The sequence below is a fragment of the Neofelis nebulosa genome, chromosome 8, assembly GCF_028018385.1.
Source record: "Neofelis nebulosa isolate mNeoNeb1 chromosome 8, mNeoNeb1.pri, whole genome shotgun sequence".
NCBI classification, from domain to species: Eukaryota; Metazoa; Chordata; class Mammalia; order Carnivora; family Felidae; genus Neofelis; species Neofelis nebulosa.
The window spans coordinates 67,730,281-67,749,516 of record NC_080789.1 but is presented as its reverse complement, the minus strand read 5'-3'; the positions used below and the strand labels follow the sequence as shown (position 1 = coordinate 67,749,516).

Sequence of the window (19,236 nt, the reverse complement as noted above, 5' to 3'; positions counted from 1 at the left end):
ATTGCGTTCCCATAAGCAAAGCGCTCTTCATTGGTTTATTTGACAAATTTCTGGCAAATTGTTACTGTCTTGGAAATCACTCAAGAGACACTCGTTAAAGTCTTCTTTTGCTGCTTTATTCCTTGCACCAGATCTGTCTTACATTCCAAGCTTCTCTGTGGGCCTCCCCTGGATTCTCCAACTTGCTTCTTGTTAGCCAGCAGGACTTTCCCATGTCCCGGGACCTTGTCTTTGGCATTCTGGTGCACACTCACCAGCATTTCCAATAATATACGTTAAAGGTTTTAGACTTAGAAATGTCTGCCTTCATTCTCATATTCTAAAACAATAGGTGATAATATTTTCTCCCAATTCAGTCCCGCGAAACCTCACTTTTCCTCCAGTCTTTTCCTCCCTTACTCCTAGACTTTCCTTTGGTAGTGAGCTGGTGCTGTGGGCCCCAGAGCTGAGCAGCTGGTGTTCCCAGGGTGGCCGGTCGGGTGCCCTGGAGAAGGCAGGGGGAGAGGGGGAACTGGGAAAGTAGAGACATTACAAACACAAATGCATTTTATTGATAAGGCAACAGCATGATACAGAGCTGAGGCAGAGACCCCGTTCGGCCAGGGCCACATTAGGGGTGGGGGTGGGGGGTCTGATTCACATTGAGACACAGGCTGAGGTGTCCCTCCTCCTCCTCCTCCTGATGGGTCAGGAGGGTGACAACTCAGGGAAGGAAGGCAGGGGTCCAGGATCTAGGTTTGCTGTCTAAAATCCAGACCTTCCCCTAAGGGACCAGGTTAGCCTTCAGGGGCCCGAGCTTGAGCGTGGTTTGTGAATAGAGCACTGGTCTGGGGGTTCACAGTCCAGGCCGGCTCTGGACCCCTCCTAACTAACTGTCTGAGCTTGGCCAGCCACACTTCCTTCTAAACGTCCATTTTCCTTAGCAAGGGAGTTGAACTAGTGTAGCGATTTTTAAACCTTTTTTCCCACCGACTAGCCAGTGAGACCAAAGTCTTCTGCAGAATCCAACCAGGCTCTCGCCCTAATTTGTAAAAGAACAGCAAGGACAATACCAATAACTGGCGTATGGAATTTTTACAGAGTAAGTGTTTCTTCCAGAAATATCTCCTCATCAGTGGTGTCTACCACCTGCTACATTCGGATGTAGTACAAAACGGAGTCTGATGCTGGAAACGACTCACGGCTGATGAATGTCAGACTTGGCCATGCAGATGGTATCGTGCGGTAAGAAACGTGGCTCTCAGATGCTTCCCCACTGGAAGAAACACTGGGCCCGGTGGACACGGATGGTGCTCACAGTGTGAGTCTGATTGCTCCCGGGCCTTTGGGAGAACAGAGGAGGGTGGAGGCAGCATCGACTGACGGGGACTACCCCCCCCCCCACCATTGAGATCTTGAATGCGGCTGTGCTCCCCAAACTCAAGCAGCGATCCGAGGGACCCTCTCTGACTCCCGGAAGAGCCCCGTCTGCAGTGGTCCCACACACCTATGACTCACGTACCCGGGGACCCCCCCCCCAGAGTAAACAGAACAAGAGCTCCCACCTCCTGGGCTGGGCTAGCTCTGGAAGGGAAAATGGAGTCGGAAGTTAGGTCCCCCCCCCCCACCCCTTCCAGATTTGGGGGTGGTGGTGGAGTGAGAATAAGAAGGGAACCAGCCCCACGTGACTCCACCCCCAGGTCCTCCCTCTGCCTAGTCCCCAGCAGCCAGCCCGCTCTCTCTCCTCCCACAACGAGGTGTTGGAGCACTAGCTCCTGGGTCTCTGGGGGATGGCAGTCTGGGAACCACGCCCAGATGGGCGGGGGGAGAGCATGGCCTGGGCTGTCGGGGTCTGTCTGAGGGTTCTTCTCTTCCATCCTACCCTACCAAGTGGAAAAGAGGTAGCCTGCTGGCACGCAGAGGGGCACTGCTTCTCCAGACCATGAAGTGTTTGGGAAGGTGCTCCCATCTCTGCATCACACTTGACCATCCTCGGGTGAGGCTCCTCCAGCACCCATGGCCACCAGTTCTCTCTCTCCTGGGTGGGAGGTAAGGCACTGGCGGGGCGAGGGTGAGGACGCTGCTAGGCACTTCTCTGCAACCTGGGGGCAACTCAGTCTTGCCACGTGGATCGTTGGAAGGAAAGCTCTCAGCTCAACCAACCTGTTAGATCCAGGTCAAGGAGCCGTGGACTTGAAGACCAGACAGCTGTGGCCACCACCCACCACCCTCCTGTGAGGCTGGGTTTGCCTGTCCCCTACCTCCTAGGCCCTGCTCTCTTCTCTCCTTGGGCTTCTCAGCAGGTGGGCTCTGGGCTAGCGGCCCCTGCCAGGAGGAGAAAGCCCACCTTACCATAGCGACTTCCAGGGAGACTGTTACCATAGCAATGAGATGAAGGTGGGCATTGAAGTGTCGGGCAAGTGCCCTTTGGCCAACAGAGAGGGGTGGGGGTTGTGACCTCTGTCACCTTGTTTTTGGTCATCCTTGGCAGTGAGTCTCCTGGACAGGCCAGGGTGGGAAGGCAAAGGGAGGAGCCCCGCCGGTGGCACACTGCCTGGGACAAGACAGCACAGACCGGCAGTAGGCTGAGATGGGGGTGGGGGTGGTGGCTAGTCATGTACCATGGGCGGGGCAGGGGGAAGGAGATCCCCACTAGGCTCTGGACATGGGGGCCTGGAGTGGGGGGAGGTACAGGTATCTCTGTCCCTGAGGAATGGGTGCGTTGCTCCTGCCCGACTGTCCCCTCGGCATCGGCCAAGCAGTCACTTTTGGAGCGGTAAGGGCATCCCTGGGCAAGGCCCCACCTTCGGCCTCTGCCCTCTGCCCCCATTTGAGTTTCTTTGTCAAATAAACAGCAACTCCTCACGACTGAGGTCCCAAGGGCTTGGGGGCAGCCTGTGGTCGGCAGGAAAGGGAGACCTGGTGTTAGGTTGGGCAGGAGATGGGAGCGGCTGGGGAGAGAGGGGCAGTAGGGGAGGAGGGGCTGAACTCCAGATGGGGTGGGAAGGGCTGCCGGGCAGCAGCCTGCCCCAGGCCAGGGCACAGGGCCCCAGAGGAGCAGCACCACCCGGGTGCCCCTGCCAGTCTCCCTGGTCAGGAAATCTCGTTGCCAAACACCTCCAGCACCAGCGGTGTGAGCTTCATGCTGCACTCAGGCTGGAAGGAGAGGCAGCGGTACTGCTTGGAGTGCTCCTCATTGAGGCTACGCAGGTCGGCTAGCTTCTGGATCATCTTGGCGTAGAGCAGGTGGCTTCCAGGGGGTGGGTGGCGGCAGCGGATGTAGGTCTGCAATGTGTTGGACAGGCGGTCCTGGATGGCCTCGACCAGCGCAGCATCCTGCACGCCGGGACGGTCTGTGAGTACACGGAGACAGGGGGAGAAGGCATGGGAGCTCTGAGCCAGGTCCTGTAATATTCAGTCTCTCCAGTACCCCTATGTCCAGACCAACGCCCAAGCTTAGCATCCTCCTAGGTCACCCCTGTATGGCTGCTGACCTGTGACACCATCATCCTCCCTAAAGCCTCTCAACCACTTCCTGTTGCATTTAGGATCAAGTCCTAGGTCCCACCTGGCCCTGTCTTCAGCTCAACTCTCTCCCTCCATCTCTATGCTCCATCTTTCCATCAGTATCCTGATGTGTCAAGCTCTCTGGCCTCCAGACCTCACATTTGTGTTCCCTCTGCATGGAACTTAGCTCTTGTATCTTTGACTCTTACTGATTTTTCAGGTCTTCCTCAAGAAGGCCATTCCTGATGACCCCCTACCTCCATGGCCCAGACTAAATCAAGTTCTCTCCTTCTATTATACCCTGCTATAGTATCACTTCTTTATTTTTAAAACTTTCATCACATTAAAATTAGTCATTGAATAGTAATTGCTTGATGTCTCCTCCTACACTTTGTGGAAAAGAAGTCTGTGTCCTGTTGGCTGCTGAATCCCTATGCCCAGCACAATGCCCGGTACTTAGCAGGTGCTCAATAAATCATTGCTGAGTGTATGAATGAATGAATGAATGAACAAATGAATGAATGCTCCATGGGCAGGGGGAGGGTAACCCATGTCCATGGGTCCCCAGCCCATCCCTGATCAGAGGCCACTTTCTTGTTCCCTCAGCATAGTCCAGACTGAGGCAGCCTGGCCTCATCACCAATATAACATCCCCAGGACCATGACTCCCTCTTCCTCAACCTCTCTCTCTCCACCAAACCCAATAGACAGAAGAGCTCAAGGGCCACAGCACACTGCCTCCAAAATCAGTCAGGCAAGCTTTCTGGGCAGAATCACCTATAGGCCCCAAGTTTTTGTACCCAACCCCACAGGGGATCTCAGGTAGGTCTGCAAAGTTCAGTCCAATTCACACAAGAGCAGAACCTGCATATTGGGAATATCCAGACCTGTCTGTGACCTGAGAAAACCCATTTATCTCGTTCCTCAGAGTTCCACCTATGAATCACCTATGGTCTCAGGGTCCAGGGCAGTGAGGGACCCCTCAATATACACACATCATATGGGCTGTGCAAACCCAGCAAAGTGGGCGCTTCCTCGTCTGTCTCTCCTTCTGCTCACTCCTCCCTCCAGACTGCCCTGCTGGCCCTCAGGAGGGCTCAGTGCCTTCTATTCCCCCTTCCCAGGTCACTACGTTCCCCACTGTTGGGCCCCATACCTGGGGAGACAATGCAGATGGCCATGAGCAGGACATGCTCCTCCTCATGCAAGTTCAGCTTCTTCAGCCCCACCTGGAACTTGACGAGGGGCTCAATCAGCTCCAGGCTGTGTCCGGCTAGGAGAGAGATGGCCAGATGCTGTGGGCAGAGCTGAGGAGCCACACACCCAAACCACCCCACCCCGCCTCCAACCTAGACGGGTCCTGTGTCTCACCCTTGTCTCCCCATTGCTGTCTAGCGCCCTCCCATGTGCCTGATCAGGGCTCATGACCCCAGGAAGGGTGGAGCCAGAGTCTGGGCGCTGGGGAGGGTGGAGGTGGAGCCCGAATGTACCTTTGGTCACATCACTGATGCGGTACTTATAGTCCTGGCTGCCACAGGTCCAGGACATGTCGTCCATGAGGAAGGATTGGTTAGAGCGCAACATGATGACCTCAATGGCACTTGACTTCAGCAGCACAATCTGGTCCTCAGAAGTGAGATCTCTGCCAGGGAGGGCAGGGAGGAGTCAGGTTACTGGTCAAGGACTTCAAGTCAGGCAAATCAGTGTATGTTTTGACAGGTGCCTGCCAGGTGACCCGCATGTGCCCTGGGTCCTCCATTGAGGAGCTGGTGGCCTGACTGGAAAGGATAAAACTGTCTCTTGAGGGAGAACAACTCAAGCCTGTGTTTGTGCACCAATGCTGAAGGTAAATTAGCTCAGCATCTAAGGCAGGAGAACCCAGGGGCGTGCCAGTGCCTCCCAGGCCTAAGCAGCCAGAGCTATTAGGGAAGATGAGCCTGAGGAAGCTGTGAGGGTTAGAGCATGAATGCGGAGGTCTGCAGAAGGTGTGGCCATGGTCATCTTCAACGCCCCTCATGTCCTCTGGTCCTTCTCAAAAGTACAGCTCAGCCAACTCTGTCTCCAGGACATCTCTTGAGCCTTTGACCTCCTTCCCACTACCATCAGGACTGCTCTGGTTCAGAGCTCCCTCATCTTTTTCAGTGGCCTCTTATTAGAACCCTGGAATCAAGTCTCTCTCTTCGTGTTTCTTATTGCTGCTTCAGGGAGACGTCGCCTGTGTGCGGAGGAACCTTACTGCTTCTCGACCCCCTCAGGATCAAGCCCATACGCCATCACTTGGCTCCAACCCGTCTTTCCAGTACTCCTCCCTTCACAAACTCCAACCCTCCACTCTAGCAACTTCAGACTATTCCACGTTCAATGTTGTGTGTTCTCACACCACCTTGCCTTTGGGCGTGGGACAGCTCCAGCCAAGAACGTATTTCTTTTACTGCTCCACCTTACCATCCTGATTCTGAACCCAGTGAGGTCTCCCTCAGTGCCCTCCACCCCCTGGTTACCTTCAGAAGTATTAGTGCCATTTCTTCACAGCCTGTGGCTTATGCTCCTACTTTGCTCTTTCCACCTCACCCCTTCTCTTCATATGCTTGTGTGTGGCTCTCACCGCAAGCTACTTAAGGGCCAGCACCACTTCCCAATCACCTTAGAGTTGCCCACACAATGATTATTGAACTCTGAGCACAACGAGAAGGTCACATCTTTACGTGCTGATGAGTCAAGAGGCCAATGACTGGTTCCACTATTCTGAGTCACGAGCTGGGCTTGCCTGGACAATGACAAGGAAAAAGCAGCACCCGCAAACCAACTTGCTTCCAGTTTTCCCTCCTTTTCTCTTCCTGACTGTGTATTTCCACCCAGCTATCTTGTGGGAGGGCAGTCATCCTCTCCATGGCCACACTTTGGTATGTGGAAAGGTGGGAAGCAGATGTTAACTGATGAGAGGGCTGCGTCAACAGGTGACAGATGGTGGTGAGGATGGCCGCAAAGGGTCTGCATTGAAAAAGAAGTCTCAAAGTGCTAGAGTTGGAAGGCACTTCATGGAGGCTACGCGCTCCAATTCCTTCTTCCGCATTCCTAACAGATGCAGGATCCTTCCGGGGTCAGGAAGCTCATGGTCTCTGGATACAGCCATAGGGTTGTTAGCTCCTGGGTTAATAGCTTCTTCTTCTATGGAGCTACACCCACAGGAGGACACCCTCATCCATCGCTTGTACTTCTGTCCTCTCAAGGAACACAGCACCAGACTTCTCCATTAGGCGTGGGGCATCCTTTAACTATTGAAAGTTACCCTGGGACCCTGTGTCTTCTCCAGGACAGACAGCCACAATGACATGGGGTCTAGGCATCTCACCATCCTTGTCACTTTTCCCTCGATGCTCAACTCACATTTTGAAAATATAAACTAATGTCCCATTTTGGTTTTAACTCATTAGACAATAAAAGATGCTCATTATTAAATCTTTGGAAAATACAGGAAAAATATCAAAGTGAGTAAAAATTGCTGTATAACCACAATGACCCTTTTGGTGTATTTCCTTCCTATCTTTTTTTTTTTTTTAATGCAGATAAGTCTTTTTATTTTTATTTTTTAAATTTTTATTTACATATTTTAAGAGAGAAAGAAATAGCATGCATGAGCTGGGGAGGGGCAGAGAGAGAGTGAGAGAGAGAATCCCAAGCAGGCACAGATCCCGACTCAGGGCTCAATCCCACCAACCATGAGATCATGACCCGAGCGGAAATCAAGAGTCAGACGCTTAACTGACTGAGCCACCCACGTGCCCCTGAAATCTCTTTTTAAAACATGGTTGAGTTCATAGTAGTTTTGTGTCACACTTCCTACACCATGAGCATTTCTGTAGCCCAGTTCATAATGAGTTGCATAAGATTGTATTTTATCAACATACTGCGGTTTATGTAATCAGTCTCCCATCCACCTATTTTTTGGACATTTTTGTTGCTTCTAATTTTTGCTATTTTTAGTAATTCCATGAGGCATATTTTTTGTACATAACCTTTAGTTCAATGGCCCACTTGAAATGGATGGCCAGAAGTGAACAAACATCCCACGTGAGCCTTGCCAGAGAGAGTTCAGTGGCACCCTGCCAATTGTGATCCAGGCACACTGCTTCTATGAAAACAAACCTAGAACGACCTCAAATTACAGCCCAGAAATCCAGGGACTTTTTAAGTGCAATTCACGGCCAGAAGTGGGGATGGTGGTGGGCAGGGTACAGGTGGAAATAAAGGGGATATCAGCAAGAGATCTCGTTCCTGCTGACAGGCACCAGCTCAGGCTCTGTGTCTCCTCTCTCTGACCTGTGTCATATTTATACCCGGGTCAGTTTTCACACCAGTAACTGGCCGCTTCTGGGCATCTGCAAGGTGCTCTGGAGACCCACTGTCTCGTCCCCCCACCCCAGCAGAGCCCGGCCCCTCCCCACTTGCATTCCCACAGTATCTCCAGCAGGCCTCTCTTGGCTCTTATCTCTTTATAGCAGTTGTCTCAGTGTATATCTCTTCCATCAGACACTGAACCCTGGAGGCCAGGAACTATGTCCTAGTCAACTTGTAGCCCTCACAGGAAGAAAGCTATTTGTTACAGAAATGAACAAGGAATACAGAACAGAAGGCATAGGAAGAGGGATGCACTATGACCCCAGGCCTTTGACCCAGGAAGGATCCCCTGGGAATAGAAATGGCAGTGAGGTCAAAGGCCTCACTTTTGCCCAGAAGGCTGGGCCCCAGTTGGTTTGGCCTAGTCCCTCTTATACCTCTTGGCAATGAAACCTGGGGGTCCTCGGTTCTCAGATCCAAGATGGCTCCTGGCCATTTGGATGCCGCTCCTGATGCCACTTCCCCCATGCCTTACTTTTGAAGTGCTGAGGGAAGGAGATTTGTGGGGTGCAGACTGAGAGGTTGAGGGAGGGGAGGTGGGAAGCAGGAGCAGGCCCAAGGCCATATCACCGTGCAGTTCACACCCTACACACTCATTCAGTCCCGCCCCACTCTGGTCCCAAGTATGCGCTGGAGTCTCAGCCTCTCCCCTCCATCCCCCTGCACTCACCCACACAGAAGTCTCATTCTGCCCTCCCCACACCCTCCACCCCTGACTACAGGCAACAGGATCAAAGCCAGGATGCAGCCACTGTTCTCTCACTTCTTGGGAAACCAGCAGAGCTGGAGACCCACCTGGGTCCCACCAAAGCCTGGGAGTATCCACATCAGTGTCCTTTCCCCTCACCCTCAGAGCTCTTGCCAAGGCCGGCTCCGTTTTTACTGGAACACCTTCCATTCTGAGATTTCTTTTTATTTTTTTAAGTTCATTTATTTTGAGAGGGGGAGGGAGAGGCAGACAGAGACAGAGAGCGAGAGAATCCCAAACGGGCTCCATGATCTCAGCACACAGCCCAACTCGGGGCTTGAACTCAGATGCCATGAGATCATGACCTGAGCGGAAATCAAGAATCGGACGCTCAACCACCTGGGCCACCCACGTGCTCCTCATGCTGAGATTTCTTAAGTCAGGCTGAAGAGAGAAGCCAACCCAAGCACGTGCAGGATCAATGTAACTGATTTTGGATCAATAGCTGGATTGATTCAGTGTCTGCTCCTCTATACCTTACTGTGGCCATGAATGCAGGGCTAGACTAGGGAACTCTGGAAATGAGCCTGGATATGGAAGGACGGGGAAGACTTCAACTCATTCTTGGAGAGAGACACCAAGGGGCGGCGGGTCATGCTATTTGTGTCAGGGTGTATGTGGCAAGGGTAAGGGATGGGGGCCAAGGGCATGGGAGAAAAATGGGGGCTTGGGTTGCTTACTTCAGGGGGCTGCCTTGGGGTCACCTGGTTCAACAGATGGCTTTTTTTAGGACAGTTTCCGCATGTGTGCAATCCCAGCCACCACTCAGAATCAGCAAACGTGAGCATCTGGACAGAGCTTCAGGGGTGCTCTCCCCCAGCTCCCCACCAGCCCAGGAAAGAGGAGCACTGCACACACAGCTCCCTGGAACTAGGGTGGAAGCCGGGTGCTACCGTGTATCCATCGGCACCTTGAAGTGTTTTTGTCTCTAGCTGTTTACACAAAACAAGACTCTGGAACCGAGAGAGTTTGCAAACACTATCTTGAAGAGTGTAGGAGGGAGCTGGAACTCGCGGGAATTGGAATGTGTTGTCAGTTCCAAGGAAAGGCTCTGGAGGGTAGATCCCAGGCCCAGTGCACCACTCAGCTCACAGGTGACACTCCGCAGCTCATTCCTGCCGGATGCCACGGTGACCCTGGATTCTTTGGCAACCGAAACATGCAACGCAGTAAGAGCGTCTCAAGGGTGTCTCATTGCAGTAAGGGCATTTCATGTTTTTCTCTTCTTTACAATTTTCACGTTCATTCCCAGGGGAAGAGCATAGGAGGGCCCCTGGTATCTGAGTTGCTGACAGGCATAAAATAACAGAGAGCTAGCCGTCTCAGGGCAGGTACACACTGGGCAGAATTGCGTTTGGCTCTGTGAGCTGTCACCATCTAGCTGGCGATGCAGTCATTTAGACAGTAGCTGATGGCACCCTTGCATGGCAGAGAGATTCCCAAAACAATAAATAGCATGTCACATTAATTTCCATCCAGAGCTGGCCAATGTCAGGTCTTTCTAGGCTCCCAGAATTCCAGCACTGAATCTGAGCATCGGCCTCTAGAAAGCATCCGAGGCCCCTTCTGCTGCAATTGCAATTATTGTTCCCGAAATTGATGGTTTATAGTGCACGTTAGTGATTTCTTTCTTTCTCTCCACTACATTGTGTACGTATTGCATGGCAATGCTCCAAATGATATAAATCATATGTCAGTATAGATATAACTAGCTCCCCACATTCTACTGAAAGTGTCAATGCTCTATTATTTTAAGAATATTTAACACTACATGGCCATTTAAATATATGTGCCATCATTACCAAAACAATAAAACAGGTGAATGAATGAAATTTGTAGCAATGAATCCATAACAGAGGATCTTTACTCCAGTAGAACTCCTCATACCTATCTGTTTTGGCAAAAGGTCTCAGTATGGTTAGGAAAAGGGCTTTTCATGGAAATTGGGGTGAAGGAGGCCCCGGTTACGTGTGCCAGGAAAACTGTCTCCCTCTGGGATTTGAAATTACTTCACAAGTCTTCTTGCCCAAACCTTTCTCCTCTCTATCACTTCATTTGGGTGTCAGCATTGGGTGTGAGAGATTAATGGAAGTTTAATTTAAAGGATTAACATGAGGGTTAGACCCAAGCCAGCTGGAGGGGACGTGGCAGTGAACTTGGAATTCTAGACCTTGGCTCTGACACATACTGACTCTAACACTAGAAAATGATCCTGGCTGGCCACCGACCCTCTCTGGGCTTTTGTTCTGTCATCCAGAAACTGTGGGAGTATGGATAGCTCTCCAGTGCTGGCCTGCTGAGTGATGCTAGATGGGCTGTACTTCCCAGAGATCCTGCTGTAGGAGGTCTGGGGTAGGGTCTGAGTCTCTATTCTGGGAAGCAGTGGATTGACCTCCAGGCCTTCTTCTAGCTCAGTCTAGGATTCTGACTCTTCTTACCTGAACCCTGGAATCATCTTGGCAAAGCCGATGACCTTTTGGATGCTGTAACTGACCAGGTCAGCCAGGTGGGGCAGCATCGAGAGCTGGGACAGGTCCAGGGTCACAGAAGGGTCATCTGAATCTTCTTCCCTCGGATCCAGATTGGAGAAGCTGGTCGGCTCCATCACATCTGAGGAAGGATGAGGAAAGAGAAAGAACTTCTTGAGGATACGTGAGCCAGACACTCTCCTTCTTGGCTCCGTGAGGACCTCCTGTGCCCTAGCAGCAGGTCTGGTCAGGAATCCCATAGTGACTGCCTCTCTCCAAGGTCACTGGCCAGGAATCCCATAGTGACTGCCTCTCTCCAAGGTCACTCTTCAGTCCAGGCTTCCCTCTAGGATTCCCCGGGAATCCTAGAAACTTTGAAAAGAAACTTGAAAGAAAACTTTCAAGCAGAGCAAGGCAGTGAAATCAAAGATCAAAGATGCCCCAAGAAATGAGACTTCCTTGAGCCACGATGTTACAGACCATGTGTTTCTAATGACCAAATCAAACATGAATTTGGAACCAATGAACTTATGGAAAAGATCGTTCTAAGTTGTAGACCTCGCTAGTGATTCAAGATCTACAACTTAGAGGGGCGCCTGGGTGGCGCAGTTGGTTAAGCGTCCGACTTCAGCCAGGTCACGATCTCGCGGTCCGTGAGTTCGAGCCCCGCGTCAGGCTCTGGGCTGATGGCTCGGAGCCTGGAGCCTGTTTCCGATTCTGTGTCTCCCTCTCTCTCTGCCCCTCCCCCGTTCATGCTCTGTCTCTCTCTGTCCCAAAAATAAAAAAAAAAAAAAAAAAAAAAAAAAAGATCTACAACTTAGAACGTCTACACTTTTCCTCAATAAACTAGAAACAAATATGTTTGGTGCCAGTGTTTGTAAAGGTGCAGGGAATTAGGCAACCCTTGTGACACGGGGTGCTAAAGGAAGCATAAATTCATGCAAGTAATCTAGAGAGCTATTGAAGACAGCAGGCGTCTGCAACCTACAATTATGTATGCCCTTTGACCAGTAATTTCACTTCCATAAATTCATCATAAGGAAAAAAGTCTGGAATAAATGCAAATCTTCAGCTACAAGCATATGATTATCTTAATGAAACACTGGGACACAATCTAGACCAGATATGTTATTGTATATTCATACCCCAGAATACTAATCAGCTTTAAACATAATATAAAGGTATATTGAATAACAGGAAAATATGATATACTGTTAAGAGAAAAAAGCAAGCTACGTATATTGTGTCCAGCATAATCCCACTGCGTAAATATACATATGCATTTAAATTTTTAAAAAGATGGGAACGAGACATATTACAGTGTTAACGGTGACTACCCTTGGGTAGTAGGCTTAAAGATTTTACATATAAAAATATATATATTTATTGTATATATATATACATATATATATAATTTACTTTATATTTTCTGAATGTCTCTAATGAACATGTATTACGTTTGCTTTAAAAATGTTAACTAGTTTGGGGCACCTGGGTGGCTCAGCTGGTTAAGCATCTGACTTCAACTCAGGTCATGATCTCGCGATTCGTGAGTTTGAGCCCCATGTAGGGCTCTGTGCTGACAGCTCAGAGCCTGGAGCCTGCTTCAGATTCTGTGTCTTTCTCTCTCTCTCTGCCCCTCCCCTGCTCATGCTCTGTCTGTCTCTCAAAAATGAAGTAAATATTTTAAAAAAGTTAAAAACGTTAACTAGTTTGAATTATTTATTTATTGATTTATTTATTTAATTTTTTTATTAAGTAATCTCTATGGCCAACATGGGGCTCAAACTCATGACCCCAAGATCAAGAGTCACACACTCCTCCAACTAAGCCAGCCAGGCAACCCTTTAAATAAACACATGCTATACTGAACATACCATTGGTGGGGGTGAGCACCTCAAATCAATTAACCTTTGAGGGGATCAAAACTCCTAAATAGTATGGAATTATTCAAAGCTGAATGTATAACATGCAGACTGATCCTCATTGGTGCAAAATACGCAATTAAGTGACAAGAGCAGCTAAGTGGATACAGAAAATTAACACACGGGAGGAACCCCTACAAGACAAGGGGTTCATAGGGTCAGTCAGTCTGTGAAATGGCCACTGCTTTTCTTTAGTCCCTCACTACCTCCCTCCTGTCACTCCTGGGTGGGTAGACACAATGGTCTGGCTCCATGGCTATCCTCGTCCAGCTGCACTGAGACCCCTCCCAATGCTTTTGGATCTGGGCACAGAAGCACCATATCTGAGGGTTCTAGTTCCCCAGAGGGAAGGGGCTTTCCCATCCCTGTCCTTTTGCAGGACTCACACAGAGGGCAGAAGGGTTGGGTGAGAGGCAGAGGGATGAAGGATGGGGAGGGGAGGGGCAGGACGATAAGGAAGAAGGTAGAAAAGGACCATAAGAGGAAAAGCAAGCAAGTGCTGGAGGTGACAGGTCCTCCAGCGCCTTGGTGGTTCCCACAGAGCTCCGGGGGGGGGGGGGGGGGTGCGGGGGGGGGGGAGGGGAGGCTATGCTCAGACCCACATGTTCTTCCCCTGGAGTACCACCCTCCAAGGCTCTGAGGACTATACTGTCTCCTATATTTGGAAATTGCTAAAAGAGTCCATCTTGGAAGCTCTCCCCACAAGGGAAAGAAAACTTTGTAACTCTGTGAGGTGATGGAGAGGACCTAAACTTATTGCGGTAATCATTTTGCCACACCTCCAGGTATCCAATCATTACGTTGCATTCCTGAAACGAATATAACGGTACATGGCAATTATATCTCAACTAAACTGGAAAAAAAACAACAACAAAAAAAAACCAACAAAAAAACCCAGAACCCCCGAGAGGCCCAGGCTCAAAATACCATTTAAAGGAACCAGGTTAGCCCCAGGGACGGAGGCAGGGGCAGAAGCCTTGTTTGGAGGAAAGAACAGGGACTCTGCAGACAGACCCCGGCTTGGCCTCCCCCCAGCACCGGCCCTCGGGCTAGTTAGCCTTCTGTTTAAGAAAAAAAGAAAAAGAAAAACCCCCAAACGAAGCAGGGTGGGGGTTGTTCGGAGGACACTGGCACACAGCTACCCTGCCATCCGCAGCCAAGGGCAGATGGGCTGCGGGAGCTCTGGGCCCTCCTCCCACGCTGGGCTCCCTGGGCTCCCTGGGGGCGGCAGTGGGCTCACCAAGCGAGGCCGCGTAGTGATCTGAGCAGGTGGAAGATGAGTCCCCGGAGAGGCTGGGCGTGTGTCTGGAGGAGGGCCTTGAGGGACGGCCGCCTCCGCATGCATCCCCACGAACCGGAGGCTGGAAGGGAAGGACGGGGGATCAGAGGCTCACATTTGGGGGCCACTTTCCCACCTTGCCCCTGATCTCTGGCAGGAGGGGCTCTGAGGAAGGCTGACGGGAGGGGGAGGCCTCCCCGGTGCCAGAGGGACGGAGCAACCCCCCCCCCACCCCCCCCCCCCCGGTGCCCCGGTATGGATGCCCGTGGTCCTCCGCGCCCACTCCCCACGCCCCGGCTCCCCCTGTGGCTCTTCACCACCGCAGCTCATCCTTCCCGGCCAGCCGGCGAGCACGCGTACCCGGAACTGGGTAAAGTCGGCATAGGTGGGGTCGTAGGTCTTGTGATGGGCATCCAGCAGGATGGCGATGATGCGCTGCTGTTCCTCCGAGAGCTTGGGCCGAAGACTGTCCTTCAAGGCTTCCTCCTCCTTCCGTTTCAGGATCATCTCCCGCTTCCGCTGCACCTCTTCATCCGTCAGGATGACTGGGGGGGGGGGGTGGTCAGGAAGAGGGATGTGAAAGCTTCCTCCAGGTACTAACGGCACAAGAGGGGAGGGGCTGCTCCCCTCACCCTTGGAGCTCACAGGGCGGGCGTGCTTCCTGCCACAGGTCCACCCCACGGATGGAAAACTGGGTTTCCCATGGTGAAAAGGCAGGTGCATGAGAGAGGAGGAGAAAGGATTTGAGAGGTGGGATGCTCAGGCATTATTAGCGAGTCCGGGTTCTCAGGAACGAGTGATACGATTCTGGGCAAACCGTGTGAACTCTCTGGGCTTTCCTCTCATTAATCAAACCAAGAAGTTTGTTCCATCATAACTCTTCTAAGGTCCCTTTGTTGCTCCTGCCTCCGAAAAGCGTGTGTATGTGGGGTGGCAGAGTGGTGGCAGTGATAACCCCTGCCTTGAAGGATGGGCTGTTTTGAGAACTGAATGCATGCCTAGCACAGAGCGGCTGCTCATTCCGGTCTCTTCTCCCCCCACCTTCATTGCGCATGATCTCGAGGGAGACATTGGGGGAGGAAGGGTGAGAGGCACTGTGTGGCCAGTCCCAGTGTTGGAAGCTGGGAGATGCTGAAAGGCCCCTCTTTGGAGCCATTCCCACACCCAAGTTTCCAGGCATGGGACTCGGGCATCTGATCTACTCTGACCAACTTAGAAAGACTTTGCTCTTCGGTTCCCGCAAAACAACCCCTCCTCCGGCCTGTCTAGTCTTGAAACTTCTGCCCAAGGAAGTTTTCCAGGCCTCTAGAAGTCCCAAAGATAACACCGTGAAGCTCTGATTTGCAGTTCTCTCCAGCTGCTAGTGAGGGTGTCTGACAAGGGGGAGACCCCACCATCAGGCTGTGCAGGGGCCCCAGGGCCGTGCCCACCTCGCCGCGCTGGGCAGCTGCCTGGGAGGGCGGGGCTGGGAGCAGGGACGCCTGGCACAGCAGCCGGGCAAACAGACCTCCCGGCCGGGGCTTGCAGAGTGCTGGCGGCGGGAGTGGGCACTGGGGCCCTCGGCCTGTAGCTACTTGCTCTGTGCTGGTGTCGCCAGCGCTTCTGCCCACAGACCTGGGGAGTTTCACAACAGCAGGGAAAGGAAGTAGAACCCCAGGGTGGGTGGGTTCTGGGCTTTAAGAAAGGCCCACTGGCCCGGCCCCCTCAGGTGGGGAGAATGCACGAAGCTGGTGGGAGGGGAGGGAGAGCCTGGGGGGGGGGGGGGTTGGGCACCCAGAGCCTCGGGCACGGCAGGAAAGGAAGCCTGTGGCAAAGGATGTTGAGTTCCCTCCACAGCTGAGGTAAGCCATACTAAGAGGACCGCAGGAGGCCACGCCCAGGTTATTGACTCACCTGCCCAAAGAGCTGTCAGGCCTCCTCCCACAGAGGGTGTCTGCTCAGACTCCAAGAGGTCAGGTGGGGTGAAAGGGGAAGGAGCAGGGAGCATTCCATTCAAGACAAGGTGCAAGGCCCTAGCCTCGGGAATCCAAGATTAGGTGTCTGGTCTTTCCTGCTCCCCTGAGGGTGGGTGCTCTGCCTGTCACACCAGACACCCCAGAACGTGTTTCTCAGCCTGACTAGGCTTTGATATCCCCTTGCGATTCTATGACATCCCTCTCCCGCTCAGAAACCTTTTCTGGGTCCTTCCTGCTTACCACGGTCCAAATTAAAGTCAAGATTCTCCATGCTTTTACATCTTCCTAACTTTGCAGCGTCACTTCCCAGGGCCTCTGGACACACAGCTTGTGCTCTGGTCACGTCAAGATTGCTGACCTGTGAACATGACCCGCTCGCTCTTGCCACCTCATTTCCACTTACACTGGATGCCTGTCCAGCTGGGTCTTCTCTCCCCTGTAGCGGTGCAAGCTCTGTCTGTTCTTCAGCCCCCAGTTTACAGTCCTCTTTTACCACGAAGCCTTTCTGGATTGCCCTGATCTGCACTGTGCATTCATTTCTCATTTCTGGGGCGTGTCTACTGTCTCCCACACACACTGGCACCAAAGTATCTTCCACTCTGTAATATTTATGGTTAGTACAGGCTCCAGTAAATGCCTGCGCAGATAGAACCTAAGATGTTCAAGATCTCTTTCACTAGGGGCACCTGGGTGGCTCAGCCAGTTGGATGTCTGACTCTTTTTTTATTTTTTAACTTTTTTTAACTTTTTTTTTTTTTGAGACAGAGAGGGACAGAGCATGAACGGGGTAGGGGCAGAGAGAGAGGGAGACACAGAATCGGAAGCAGGTTCCAGGCTCTGAGCCGTCAGCCCAGAGCCTGACGCGGGGCTCGAACTCATGGACCGCGAGATCGTGACCTGAGCTGAAGTCGGACGCTTAACCGACTGAGCCCCCCAGGCACCCCTGATGTCTGACTCTTGATCTCACTCAGGTCATGGTCTCACGGTTCCCGAGTCAGGCTCCATGCCAATAGCTGGAGACCGCTTGGGATTCTCTCTCTCCTGCTCTCTCTGCACCACCTCTCTCTCTCTCTCTCTCTCTCTCTCTCTCTCTCTCTCTCTCAAAATAAATAAATAAACTTAAAACATAAAGATCTCTTTCACTAGAACCATAGGATACCTAAGGGGGTGGCGAACATCTTACACTTCCTGTGGTTTCTGCATAAAGGCTAGCCCAGCGAGGCTTCCTGGCCATGGTGTTGACTCCATGGTCTGAAAGATTGCACACCCAACACATCTATGCTGATTGTACCTACTATGTGCTAGTCATTGTCCTTTGCTCAGGAAATGATAGACGTGCACCAGCACTGCATGTACCTTAAAATGGCAGGATGGCACACATTGAATGCCAGTCCACTAGATAACTGAGCCCAGCTTGCCTTTTTAATTTCAATAATTGTGACTGAAACATTTTCAAGACAGAATACCTTGTAACAGAACACCCGTAACATCATATTACCTTTTCTTGATGATTCAGAGGCATCATCATTCGGAACAATTACTGGACTTTGCAGGAACAAGGTTATAACCTCAGAATTGTATAGGGCTGTGTCCGTGCACTATATGACTTAGCCTGCTATGATTTGGAGTTCTTTTTCTTTTTTAATTGAAAAAAAAGTTTTTTTAATGTTTATTTATTTTTGAGAGAGAGACAGAGACAGAGTACGAGTAGGGGGAGGGGTGCAGAGAGAGAGGGAGACACAGAATCCAAAGCAGGCTCCAGGCTCTGAGTTGTCAACACAGAGCCCAACATGGGGCTTGAACCCACGGACCATGAGATCATGACCTGAGCTGAAGTTGGACACTTAGCCAACTGAGTCACTCAGGTGCACCAAGGAGCTCTTTTTTTTTTAATGTTTATTTATTTGAGAGAGAGAGAGAGAGAGTGTGTAGGGGAGGGGCAGAGAGACGGGGGACAGAGGATCCAAAGTGGACTCTGAGCTGACAGCAGAGAACCCGATGCAGGGCTCGAACCCACAGACTGCAAGGTCATGACCTGAGCTGAAGTTGGATGCTTAACCGACTGAGCTACCCAGGCACCCCTGATGTGGCGTTCCTGTGCTACCTCACATAGCTTTCAGTCACCCCCTCTCTGGTAAGCTCTGTGTTGTCCCTTTGTATCAGTGCCTGCCTTTCTTCCCATAAACAGCTAACTTCTAGTCTGTTGGGGAGCTGGAAATCCTGGTAATCAAGTTTTATGAAGAAAAAAAAAAACAGTGGTAATAAAAATGGATTAAAAATATAGAACTTTTTATGTGCTGGACACCGTTCTAAATGTTTCTTAAACATTAGCTCATATGTTTAGTGCTCATAAAAACCTCTTAAGGCAGGTGCTATTATCCCCAGTTTGCAGATGAGGGAATGGAGGCCCAGAGGCTATGTACCTTGTTCAAAGTCATACAGCTAACACATGGTGAAGCCGGTATTCGGGCCTGGGCAATAAGGCTCTAGAATCCGAAACTGTAACCACTACTCCCTACCGCCTGTGATTACAAGTGGCTCTGCTTCCTCAGTGGGACTCTTGTCCTCAGCCGTGGAACACACAGAGTGTTCCAATCCGTCTGAAGAGCATGGAAAAGTAAATAAAGTAGCAAAGTTTGTAAATGATTTACTTTCAAAGGACAAAGTTAAGAAGATCCAAGGTTAACCTTATGCCATTGTTCTTCTCAGTCACTGTATCAAATAGCTACTGCCTTCCTGTGTGCAGTGCTAACGAAGGAAATGCTGAGACCTGCCATTTTCTAACGGGGGCTGCCAATCCCCGAGCCTCCCTCCAGGCAAAATTGTCTGGAGACCGGGTAAGTCACAAGTGTCTCACATGTGCAGATGCACATTGTGACTTATCAAATAGGTCATTGTTTAAAGGGGTTGCTAATTTCACGGGGAATGGTGCGTTTTTTAAAAATCACTTTCTCAAGAAATTGCTACCGAAAATGCC

The 19,236-nt window shown here is 51.2% G+C and overlaps 1 protein-coding gene across 3 annotated transcripts in view; it reads right to left on the bottom strand.

Moving 5' to 3' along the window:
• Positions 1 to 533: 533 nt before the first annotated feature.
• VDR (vitamin D receptor) overlaps positions 534 to 19,236 on the bottom strand; it is a 58,598-nt gene continuing 39,895 nt past the window's right edge. For all 3 annotated transcript variants that reach the window (XM_058743001.1, XM_058743003.1, XM_058743002.1), the window contains exons 4-9: positions 14,665 to 14,849; positions 14,266 to 14,386; positions 11,071 to 11,242; positions 4,977 to 5,128; positions 4,643 to 4,759; positions 534 to 3,332 (exon numbers count right to left, since the gene is read on the bottom strand). In XM_058743001.1, coding sequence (XP_058598984.1) covers positions 3,073 to 3,332; positions 4,643 to 4,759; positions 4,977 to 5,128; positions 11,071 to 11,242; positions 14,266 to 14,386; positions 14,665 to 14,849 — 1,007 coding nt within the window. In that variant the 3' untranslated portion in view covers positions 534 to 3,072. The remainder of the gene's footprint in view (positions 3,333 to 4,642; positions 4,760 to 4,976; positions 5,129 to 11,070; positions 11,243 to 14,265; positions 14,387 to 14,664; positions 14,850 to 19,236) is intronic.